General features: G+C 32.0%; 1 protein-coding gene across 5 annotated transcripts in view; it reads left to right on the top strand.

Annotated features, from left to right (window-relative positions):
• Positions 1-12,958, top strand: part of LOC129915090 (obscurin) — a 52,274-nt gene that overhangs the window by 36,767 nt on the left and 2,549 nt on the right. For all 5 annotated transcript variants that reach the window (XM_055994580.1, XM_055994560.1, XM_055994572.1 and 2 more), the window contains 10 exons: positions 104-234; positions 292-593; positions 8,215-8,402; positions 8,458-8,627; positions 8,694-8,834; positions 8,940-9,125; positions 10,664-10,901; positions 11,067-11,648; positions 11,719-12,419; positions 12,476-12,608. In XM_055994580.1, coding sequence (XP_055850555.1) covers positions 104-234; positions 292-593; positions 8,215-8,402; positions 8,458-8,627; positions 8,694-8,834; positions 8,940-9,125; positions 10,664-10,901; positions 11,067-11,648; positions 11,719-12,419; positions 12,476-12,608 — 2,772 coding nt within the window. The remainder of the gene's footprint in view (positions 1-103; positions 235-291; positions 594-8,214; positions 8,403-8,457; positions 8,628-8,693; positions 8,835-8,939; positions 9,126-10,663; positions 10,902-11,066; positions 11,649-11,718; positions 12,420-12,475; positions 12,609-12,958) is intronic.

Below are 12,958 nucleotides of genomic sequence, written 5' to 3'. Positions count from 1 at the left end.
GATTTTAATCTATTCGCTATTGTGTGTATTGAATAAAAACCCTAATCGCTAAAAAAGAAATATGTAGTTTCAAATAATAATAGTGAGATATATTTTTATTTAGAATGATGGAGATCATCACATACTACATGTTAAAAATCTTACACATGATGACGCTGGTGCCTTCAAATGTATTGCAAGAAATCGAGAGGGAGAAGACATTACCACCTGCCATTTGGATGTTGTTCCTGAAATGTAAGAATAGTTTGCTTCTACCAAAAAGCTATTATTTTAAAATTTTTCATTTTTAAGGACCAAACATTCCCGATCAGAAGCACCATCATTTTTGAAAAAGATTGGAGACACCGAAGTTTCACATGGAATGTCAGCTAAATTTACAGCTTGTGCCACAGGATTCCCAGAACCAGAAGCCGAATGGTTCAAAAATGGACAGAAACTTTTCCCAACCGATAAAATATCGATGGATTATGAACCGAATGGAATAATACGCCTTAATATTAAGGATGTCGATGACACAGATGTTGGACGTTATTCATGCCGAGTGTTTAATCCTCTCGGAGACGACACGTGCAATGGAGAACTTTTCTATGATGGTAGGTTATTTATTTTGTTATCTTTTTCTACTCTTTTTTTTAGACACATTTTTTATGTTTAACCTTTAACAATTCACTTAGGGGCAATTTTTTCAAATACTAGTTAAATATTATATATGTATTGAGCGCTTAAAAGGCAATTTTTTAAAAATCTAGTACTAAACTCTGCGCAAGGCTAAGCTTTACAAGGGTTAACAAAGAACTATTCCAAAAATTGTTTTGTTTCTAAGATATAGTAATTAAAGGAAAATCATCAATTTTTTAGATTTTATTTCTCTTAATTCAATAATTTTCGTGACTTGGTGCAGAATAGCTTGAGCTCTCCATATAGCTTACTCATATTCCTATAATAAACAAAAATAATTTTCTATATTGACATGATTTTAGTCTAAAAGATTATTGAAAATTAAGTTCTTTTTGAAGTTATTTATCTATTTACATCTCAAAGTTGGTAAAAAGTAAATCCTTTACATGGGAATTATGACAATATTTCCAATAAAAAAATCTCTAATTCCAAAGTATGCAATATCAATATACATATAATTAACTTCTTTTTGCAAAGGAAACTTATTTTAAATGCTACAAAACTTCGTTAAGTCTGGCTTAGAAAGAAAAAAATAAAACGACATAGCCTCAAAAATATTTCAGTGTGCACAAAAAAGAATTAGGTATAACAACTTATCTGGTTCAACGGTTTTAGAGATATAGATTAATTTTCTATCTAAGATCAATATCAATTTGTTAACATTTACAATATTGAAAGCCTTAAAAACAATGAGTGATATTTTGTTCTGTGGAATTTAATACCTAGTTAATTCAAAAGTTATTTTCATGCTCTTCAATTTTTTTCTAATTGTTATTATAAATAGTAATTTTCAACATGTTTTATATTTTGTAAAAACTGTTAGGCAACGTGCACATCATCAATTTTGTTTTAGTCTGATTTCCAAAAAATGTGAGTACATTACACACCAAATCAAATCGATCATCAGATTGCAGCACAGTTTCGTTATTTTAATTCCACTTTTTAACAAAACAGAGAGAGGCACTTTCATTTTCAAAATTTGCCAAAAAATCATGAAATAAATTTTGTTGAGCTTTTTTTTATTTAAAATGTTTTTGGATTCTCTTAGCTATTTAGCTCGAGATTTATATGCACAAGAGAAGAACGTACACCATCAAGAAAATAACCAAAAATATGATTTCATTACAATATCCTTACATATTTTATTCAAATACTTGGCATTACAAACATAAAAAAATTCTATTTTTTTTAGTCAAAACTACCAGCCTTATAGCATATCAGGATAACTCACAATTTGTAATAATTCCGAATTTAATGTTAAGATTATTGTTTTAGAAATAATATACAGCTTTAGTAACATCAGGGACTAAAAAAGAATGCATATTTCTATGTCAGCAATTTTCCTAGTTTATGTATTTTTTGTTTTGTTTTTAAGTTTTGGTTGTATGCGCGGTTATAGTCTAAGAGCCGGCAGCATATTTTGGCAGTTTTGATACAACCGAAATTCGAGTGTGCACATATTTAGATATGCACCACAGTATGTCATCGGCCCTTGCCAGACGCATCTAAAGTGCAGTAAAAAATCAACTTTTGGCGTTTTGGTATAACCGAATAAATGATACACAAAAAAATCATAAAAAATCCCCTGATTTCGAAACTGTGGGTACCACAAGTTTCTTTTCAGCTTTCGCCCCGCCAGACCGCTTTAAAGCATTTTGAAGTGCATTTTTCTAATAAAAACCCTAATTACTTCTTTTCTGTTAGGTATAACCGTATGATGGTAACAAATTCATATTCTATGTCTATTCTAGGTCTAGAAAATATTTTTATTTTTCAGCCTTCCCTCTGCCAGACGCATCCAAGTGCAGTCAAAAAAAGAGTGTGTGTACACATGTACACGCGACTGAAGTTATACTTCTCATTCAGTATATGTAAATGAATTTCATTTGATATTTTTAATTTCTATTATTAAGTAATTAATCCACACTTAGTTTTTTTACATTTTTATCAAGTGAACAATAAATTAATTCTTTCATCCTCCTTGCGTCCATGTAGTTTTCAATTTATTCTGTGAAATTTACTCATGTTGTGCGGTTCAGAACGTACGGTATATGGTTAACTAAAGTAAATGAATTGCGCATAAAATGTGCGATATGGTAATTTTATGAGAATTGTGTGTGCTTCAGCACTAGTAGTAGCAATATGGAACTTGCAGGGTTGCTACAAAGCTCAAAAGTTAGCTGAGCTCAGCTCACAGCTCAGCTCAAATTTTGAGCTAGCTTACTTTTGAGCTATGTATCATAGCTCAGCTCATTTGAGATGAGCTGAAAGTGAGCTGAGCTAATGGGTGAGCTGAGCTGTCGGTGAGCTGAGCTGAGCTTTGGGTGAGCTAAGGTAAAGTGAGCTGGGCTGATCTGTGATGGGTGAGAGGATACATTGATTTTTATTTGGAAATTATAATGAAATATGTAGATATTTTAAACTTTTATAAAACACCATAGCTTAAGATGTTTGGTTCTAGTTATTAATGGAATTATTTTAACACATGGATATTTTTATAAATAAAACAGATAATTTTTCGTGATCTTTTTTCTTGGTTTTTTTAATAGTAAATATATTTCTATTTTTTTAGTAAAATATTTCTTTTTTTATCATAAAAAAAAAATCCGGTACAATCCGGTTTTTCGACTTTTTTCAAAATTCCGAGAAAATCGCGTTTGAAAGTTGGGGTAATTTTTTTTTTTCGAAAAATCCCCGAATCTTTGAACGCTCCTAGAAGCTAAACCGCTTGAGAGCAATTTTTGGGAGTGATGCCAAATGATAGCTTGTGTCATGGGCCTACGCTTTGTACATTGTCAGATTTTTAAAAAATCATCTTCCATGTTAAACCGCCACATTATGCCTATTTTTTCAGAATCGTGCCTATTTTTTTTTTACTTTTAAGTTCTCCCGGTTTGAGAACGCGTGGACCTACAGGGATAAGATTTGTACCCAAATGTAGGTTAGAGTCCCCGCTACCTTTTGGCATCAAATTTTTTTTTTCATTTTCTTTAAAATTCCGAGATATAGGCGTTGGAAGTTGGGGGCGCTCACTTTCAGCTCAGCTCACTTTCAGCTCAGCTCAAATGAGCTGAGCTATTGTACCTAGCTCAAAAGTGAGCAAGCTCAAATTTGAGCTGAGCTGAAATGTGAGCTTTTTGCAACCCTGGCAACTTGCCACATGGAAATTACCACATGCAACTTGTCACATGCAACCTGCCACATGTAACTTCCCACATGCAACTTGCCACACGCAACTTGAGACATGCAACTTGCCACACGCAACTTGCCACATGCAGCTTGCCACATGCAACTTGCCACACGCAACTTGCCACATACAACTTGCCACATGCAACTTGCCACATGCAACTTGCCACATACAACTTGCCACATGCAACTTGCCACATGAAACATGTAACTTGCAACGTGTTGTATGTTTTATGTTTGCCGTACTGCATTTTTAAATACTAAAGTACTGCCTACTCTAAAGGTGAAACGACAGCCCTGCTACCCAGGGTGATCGCGTCATAATCCCTTTGACATTCTTGTCAAAAAGTAAATTTTCATACCCACCCTCCCATAAGAAGTATAACTTCAAAAATCAACTTTTGGCGTTTTGCTAGGTATTAACCGAATAAATGATACACCAAAAAATCATAAAAAATCCCCTGATTTCAAAAATGTGGATACCAGAAGTTTTTTTTCAGCTTTCGCCCCGCCAGACCGCTTTGAAGCATTTTGAAATGCATTTTTCTAATAAAAAACCTAATAGCTTATTTTCTGTTAGGTATAACCGTATGATGGTAACAAATTAAAATTCTATGTCTATTCCTGGCCAAATATTAACTTTCTCTGCTTTTTCCTGATTTAGAAAATGTAAGTTTAAGCCAGCTATTTTTCAGTCTTCCATTTCGGATTTTTTCCCAGACCCCCATATAAAAAAATTTAACTTTCCCGTACTATTGAGATACCTTTTAGGGCGTCTGGCAGAGGGAAGGCTGAAAAAAACTGGCTTAAACTTACATTTTCTAAATCAGGAAAAAGCAGAGAAAGTTAATATTTGGCCATCATATGGTTACTCTAAACAAAAAAATATTATTTCAATTTTATAAGAAAAAAACAGAAACTAGGTGTTTTATTTATGGAAAAACCTGTTTGGGAAACCTTTAAGAGCGTCTGGCAGAGGGAAGACTGAAAAATAGCTGGCTTAAACTTATATTTTCTAAACCAGGAATAGACATAGAATTTTAATTTGTTACCATCATACGGTTATACCTAACAGAAAATAAGCTATTAGGTTTTTTATTAGAAAAATGCATTTCAAAATGCTTCAAAGCGGTATGGCGGGGTGAAAGCTGAAAAAAACTTCTGGTATCCACATTTTTGAAATCAGGGGATTTTTTATGATTTTTTGGTGTATCATTTATTCGGTTAATACCTAGCAAAACGCCAAAAGTTGATTTTTTACTGCACTTTGGATGCGTCTGGCAGAGGGAAGGCTGAAAAAGATCACTGCCAGACTTTTTCCGTTGACATACTGTGGTGCATATCTAAATATGTGCATGTGCACACTCGAATTTCGGTTGTATCAAAACTGCCAAAATATGCTGCCGGCTCTCGGTCTATTAGAACTTGAGGAATTTTAGCTTCAAAGTTTAAGAAATTTGCTTTCGTTTTAGAAGTTTCCATAAGAAATGCAACAATAATTATAGTAATAATAAAGTGTTAATCTGTAGGTATACATTGTGAGTATTTGCACTTTGTATTTATTTTTGGAAGTGGGATTCAAAATCCGAATTAAAGATTTGGTTCAAGCATTAAGTATAGCTAAAATAGTACAGGTAAAATAGGCATTAAAAAAAATTGTTACACTCATGAAACTTGGCAAAAAGTTTGCTTTTGGGAGAAGAACCAAGTACAAAAAAAGTCTATAAAAAAAAAATTGGGTTCAAGGGTGTTTTTTCGCGGACAAGAGGGAGGAGAGGTGAAGGCCAAAAATATACTGAAAAAAATTGTTTGTCGAATATCATCATATGACACATGTTTTCAAGGTATTTTTTGATACTGAATCTAATGACATAAAAATAAAGTCAATACGATTGCTCTAAGAAAAGTTATTGACGATTAAAAACAAGGGTGCTTGTTTTTTTGACTTCAACAAGTAAAATATAACCGAAACCCATGTAAAAAACATGCTACACTGATAAAATTCTGGATGAAGGTTTTAGATAAAGCAGGGACAAAGGATTCATAAAGTTCTTAAAATTATTTTTGGTGAAAGGGTGTTGCCTTTTTGTATCAATTACAAATTTTACTGTCTCTTCGAAAAAAACACCCTTTTACCAAATTTTTTTTTATGAAAACTTTTTATTCTTGCTTTCTATCCCAAATTCAATGTTTTTACCAAATTTCATTAGGGTGACCCATCATTTTCGTTTCCACTCAAAAAAACACCCTTTTAACCATGATATGTGTATAGATCCTTTAGATTCTTGTTTTTTATCTTAAAAGTAACATAATTGCTAAATTTCAACTTATATTACTCTAGTTTTACACACTTCTTCAAATATATCCATATTTTCTCTGAACCTAAAGAAAACACCCTTTCACATGAAAAAAATTTATATATTTGTTTTATTCGTAATTCCTATGGGAAAGAGAACATATTTAATGAATTTCGTAAGGGTACCTTTTATACCATTGATTTTAATGGACTAATCGCGGATTTTCCCTATTTCCCAAAAAAAAACTTTCTTTTACCTAAAATATTTGTATAGACTTTTTGGGTTCTTGGTTTCTGTTATAAATGAAACATTTTTACCAAATTTCATTCGTGTAACAATTTTTTCCTAGTTTTTGTGGTACTAATTCCGAATTTCACCATTTCTTAAAAAAAAATACCCTTTCACTCAAGATAATTTTTTACACTTTATAGATTCTTAATTCTCATACCAACCAAAAAATTTAAAACCAAGTTTTAAAAATTAATAAAATATAAGTCTGCTGTTATGATACGTTCCTCACACACAAAAAAATACCCTTTTACCAAAAATAATTTTCAGAACTTAATGAATCCTTTGTCCCTGCTTTATCTAAAACCTTCATTCCGAATTTTATCAGTGTAGAATGTTTTTCACATGGGTTTGGGTAATATTTTACTTGTTGGAGTCAAAAAACAAGCACCCTTGATTTAATCGGCAATAACTTTTTTTTAGAGCAATCGTATTGACTTTATTTTTATGTCATTATTTTCAGCATCAAAAAATACCTTGAAAACATGTGTCATATGATGATATTCGACAAACAATCTTTTTCAGTATATTTTTGACCTTCACCTCCTCCCTCTTGTCCGCGAAAAAACACCCTTGAACCCAATTTTTTTTTTATAGACTTTTTTTGTACTTGGTTCTTCTCCCAAAAGCAAACTTTTTGCCAAGTTTCATGAGTGTTTTTTTATTTCTTGATTTTATGTACTAATTTAACCTGTACTAAAATAACACTGTGCTAGTTCAAAAAACCGACAGATGATGCTCCTATCTACTAATAATAATTTGAGTATGCTGAACACGATGGCGTCCTTAGTTTTTCAAAGTTGGCTCTGTTAAGAAAGATTTTGGCCTTTGAAATTTTCTATTTTAAGTCCAAAATCATCGAAAAGCCCCATATATATTTGGCATTTATTGGTTTTTTATCGACGTTCATAGACAAAAAAATCATCAAAATTTCATTTAATCTACATAAATACATAGGTTTATCAATTTTTTTTTGCCAAAACCTTTTTTAAGGGGTTAGGACACTAAAAGTGTTGAAAAAATAGGCTTTTATTTTTTTTTTTTTGTATTAAACGAAATGTGGTAGCAAAAAAGTTCTGAAGTACATATGATATATTGTTAGGCAGGTATTGGGTGTAATTTTAAAGAATAATAAGAAAATAGCGTCCTTACAGTGAATCTGAGTAAGCGCCTTTAAAAAAAAAATAAAGTATCTAGCTCCACGACACTGCGCAGCTCAAGCATTTTCACTTAAAATTTAGTACAAATATTTAAAACATTACATTTTTAGAAAATTCAAATTTGGGAAGCGTTTGAATTCACAAATAGGTTTTTTTTAACTCAAAAATAGCAACCTTCAATTGCTTATAAAGTTTGATCTATTTATTGAATCAAAAAATTTGTACCTATACATTTTTCTACGCGGGTTATCTAGTTTTTTAAAGATTTGTCATACATTTTAAGTGAAAATATTCAAAAATTTGTGTAATTAAAGTGTTTTTTACCTATGTTACTGCGTGTTTTGTATACATTTCAGTTAAGATAAATTCATTTATTTTCATTCTATTTTTGCATATTTCAAATGATTATATAAAAAATCATATCCAAATTCTTTGGTATTTTCTTTGAGGTATTGAGTGTTTCACGAGTTGTTGTCAATTTTTTGTATTAAGCAGAGCACTTGATAAAGTTTTCTTTCACACCACTAAAGCCCTTCCCTTGCTTTGGAGTGAAAGTCTAAAATAATTTTTGTATAAACTTTGATTTTAATTTATTTTAATTTTAGCATCCTTGGATCCACATCCACATGCATCGATTGCTGATCAATATGTTGGTTTTGACAAATTCAAGCGATCAGGAGTTCCAGCTCCACTATCCGAGCGACCATACATTGCTAAGATGACTGAAAGGCGTCTTAACTTAGCATGGAGACCATCGTTGCCTCTTGCACCAAGATATCCCGTCACTTACCAAGTAAGTTAAACTTGTCATTAACTTCGAAGCTTTGACTTATGCAACATTTTGACAGGTTGAAGTCATGGATATGCCAGAAGGAGATTGGCGTACTATCAAAACGGGTATTCGTGGTTGTGCTCTAGATATAAGAGATCTAGATCCACAAAGAGATTATAGACTAAGAGTTCGAGTAGAAAATCAATTTGGTGTTAGTGATCCAAGTCCATATTTGCAAACTTATAGGTACGACAGAAAACTTTCTAACTTCTTTTATGCTTAATCACACTAAAAATTAAAATTAACTTGTAGGAAAAAACTTGTTCCTGAAGCTCCGAAGATTTATCCTTATCTACCACCGGGAATTGATTTCAGGCCAGATATTTCACCATACTTTCCAAAAGATTTTGATATTGAACGACCTGCACATGATAAACTTGCACATGCACCACAGTAAGTATAGAAAAAATTGAAGACTTCATGAAAAAATACTGTTGTAAATTTATTTTTACAATCAATATGTAGTTTCATTAATTAATTTAAATATTTTATTTTTAGATTCCTCCGAAGAGAAGCAGATGTTACATATGGTGTTAAAGGTCATGACACAAATTTGATGTGGTTCGTATATGGATACCCTAAGCCTAAGATGTCTTATTACTTTAATGATGTTCTCATTGAGTCTGGTGGAAGATTCGACTACAGCTATACCCGAAACGGCCAAGCAACATTGTTTATAAACAGGTACGTTTGTGTAATAAGACTCTAATTTCAAACTTTCGGCGCATTTTATGTGTTCTGAATGTAGGTATGTTTTTTAATCGCGTTAAAGTAATTCTATTTTCTCTAGTTTCCCTTTACTTTATTGATTTTAATTCAAATTACTATGGTGACCACTCTCACGCTATAAAAAATGTATGCAACTAAAATTTTTATATCAACTGATTAAGATTTTCTAAAAAAAATGTTACGTATACACCATAGTGAACATTTATACATACATGCAGAACTCTGTTTTGTTAAATTTAAATTGTAATTTACCTTTATTTTTAAGCTTTTATATCTTAAAATTAAATTACAAGAGATGTTTTTAAATAATAAACCAGTGTCAAACAATATAATTATTTTTCAAGGGGAAATTTATTTATCTACAAAAAATTACTTAATAAAGATTTTCAAATTCGGCTTGCTTTTCAAGTTATAGACAAAAACTCAAAAAGTAACAGAAAATGTCGAAAATATTGATCGTTACAAAAATGGTCATATCTTTATAATTTATCCATAGATTTTGAAGAAAATTATCTTTTTATCTTTGCCAGAAAGTGTTCTATACACACATAAAACTATAAGGATTCGAGATTTTGATTTTTTCTTTCAGTAATAAAGTTTTTTTTTGCAAAAATTTCCTTTCAAAAATCGATTTTTTAAAAATGTTTTAATACATTGCACTTAAACATCTGGAGTGACCCAGAAAAGTGGTTCTAGTGTTTTTTGCTTATTTACCTACTCAGCTTTCAGGCGCCGGCTTTTCTGTTCAGATTATTCGTCTATTACTCAAGATAAAGCCCGAATACTAAGTAGGTTGGAAAAAACAACGACAAAAAACTTAGAAAAATCATATTTCGAAAACCTATACATTTTTATATCGTCCTTCTTCTTTTTTTGTATCTTCTTACTTCAAACTTGTTTATGTTCCAACTTCCAACAAAAAAAGAACTAAATTAGAACTAAAATCAGCCGTTAACAAAAAGTAACGACTTTTTGATAAAAAAAAATAGTTTTATTAATTGTGTTATTTTGCAATAATAAGTAGCTTTTTGATTAAGTTTTTTTTGTTGGATCAATAAAAGGAGGTAAGAATGCATTAGAAAATGAACAATTTTGATGTTTTTCATGAAATGATTATTCAAAAATAGGGCCAAAAATGAAAAATCCGCTCAGACAATGTTCTAATTTTATTCATTACCTTTAAATTGATATATATATCATATGTGTTTTTCACTTCAGTGTCTCATAAACTATGCAAGAAAAAAGTTGTTTTGTACTATTTTGCAAAAACTGTTGCTGAAATATTAAAATAAGGTATGACCAAAATTTAAAAAATAAAAATGTGGCTAGACCATATTTTAGATTAGATGCCAATCTTTCATTAGCAAATTAGTTTTTTTTTTTCAATAAGTGTTCTGTGGACCTCACAAACTGGGCAGAAATTTTCCAAATTTTTCTTTTTTACAAAAAAAGATTTATTAATAATGCTAAAACAATACTTAATTTTAATTTAGAATGCTTGATCGTGATGTTGGAATCTATGAAGCAGTTGCCACCAACGAACATGGAGAAGCTCGCCAAAGAGTGAGATTAGAAATTGCCGAGCATCCACGCTTCAAGAAACGACCAGATGAACTGTTTATTATGTCAAGAAAGAATGGAAGAATCGAAGCACATGTTGTGGGAGTACCTTATCCAGAAATAAAGTGGTTTAAGGACTGGCAACCAATAACTGATACCAGCAGAATTAAGGTAAGTATTCGAAGTGTTTACTGATACTATTTGGAAGTATTATTCTTAAGTTGTGCTTAAACAACAATATGGTTTCGGTCGTAAAAATTATTAAATTTTGTTTTTTTTTTTTTACTCAAAACATAACTAATTTTTATTATTTTATGCTTTTATTTTTATCATCAGATTAATTTCTACGAACCTGATATTTGCGTTCTTTCAATCCAAGATGCTATTCGCAAGGACGAAGGCTTATATTCGATTAGTGCAAGAAACGTTGCCGGATCCATAAGTACCTCCGTAATGGTACATATTGAAGAAGATGAAGATCTTTACATTTATAAGACCTATGGAAGACATCCATACGTAAGATCCAAGCCAATAGCTTTTACGGATAAATATGATATTGGAGATGAACTTGGTCGTGGTACTCAAGGCATAACATATCATGCTGTTGAACGTGCAACAGGTGAAAGTTATGCTGCCAAGATTATGCATGGAAGATCAGAACTTCGTCCATTCATGCTCAATGAAATTGACATCATGAACATGCTGAACCACAAGAAATTGATAAGACTTCATGATGCTTATGAAATGGATCATGGTTACAATCTTATCATAGAGCTAGCTTCTGGTGGTGAATTGGTAAAGGATAATTTGCTTAAGAGAAATTACTACACAGAGAGGGACATATGCAGTTATATGCATCAACTTTTGCTTGGACTGGAATATATGCATGATATTGGTGTTGGTCACATGGGATTAACGGTAATCTAGCAATATAAAGTATTTATTTTCAGAAATATAGTAAATTATATTGTCAATCTTATTAATTTAGCTTAAAGATTTATTGATTTGGGTTCCTGGAGGTGATAACCTTAAGATCTGTGATTTCGGTCTTGCACGAAAAATTCATCTAAGTCGCTTGGCAACTTTGGACTTTGGAATGCCTGAATATGTTTCTCCAGAAGTTGTAAATCGAGAAGGAGTTAGCTTTTCGCACGATATGTGGTCTGTTGGTATAATAACTTATGTCCTGTTATCTGGTTTTAATCCATTCAGAGGAGCAACTGATAGAGAAACATTGACAAAAATACGCGAAGGTTATTGGGATTTCAATGAAACTTTATGGAAGGACATAAGTTTCGAAGCTAGAGATTTTATTAAGAAATTGCTAGTTTACAATCCTACCGAACGATTGGACGTTAAAACAGCATTAAGACATCCATGGTTCTTTATGCTCGATCGTAAAGATTATGATGGCTATAAGATAAGCTCCGATCGTCTCAGAAACTATTACAGAGGTTACTCGGATTGGTATGCCAATGCTTCTTGCAACAACTACTACCGTCGAAGATTCTTACACGATGCCTTTACTCATCCATCGGAAATGGTTTACCCACCTGGTTTCAAGTACACTCCAGACGGTTCACCAGAACGCACTCCTGAACCGAAAAAAAGATCTGCACCATGGAAAGACACAGGATCGAAATATTTACATCCTGATTATGAGCTTGGTTTGATAGAGTCCGAGAGTCGGTAAGGTCTTAAACTTTAATATTCATTTAAATGTATTAACTTTATTTATTTTGAAGCTATCAATATGGTCCAGATACTTATCTGCTGCAGTTGAGAGATGTCAGCTTCCCGGTGAGATTGCGTGAGTATATGAAAGTTGCTCACCGAAGATCGCCTACGTATGCCATGACTGAGAACTTGGATTGGAGTGTAAGTCTAAGAAATGGAATTTGTCTTTGTTTTAATTAGGATTCCACAAAGTAGGACTTCGAATCATTCCATGCCAACTGTTCACCACATCCACCCATTTGACTTTTTTGAAGAGCTCACCCAACTCTGTTGTGCGTTCCATTAAAATGTTGTCTTCACCGAAACAGTGCCTATAGCCTATAAAGGCTTACAAACATTGGCCTTTTTTTGGAAAACTGCTCGCACAGTAAAAGTTTTTTAAACCAAAAATTAAGCTTTTAGCTTCATTTTTTTAAGTTTTCAAGTCACTTTTTTCACTTTTTTCTGTTTTGATCCAATATAGTTAAGCCTTTAGTCTTAAAGTGGAATCC

The sequence above is a fragment of the Episyrphus balteatus genome, chromosome 1, assembly GCF_945859705.1.
Source record: "Episyrphus balteatus chromosome 1, idEpiBalt1.1, whole genome shotgun sequence".
Taxonomy (NCBI): Eukaryota; Metazoa; Arthropoda; class Insecta; order Diptera; family Syrphidae; genus Episyrphus; species Episyrphus balteatus.
The sequence above is the reverse complement of the archived record's forward strand: the minus strand, read 5'-3'. Positions and strand labels throughout refer to the sequence as shown.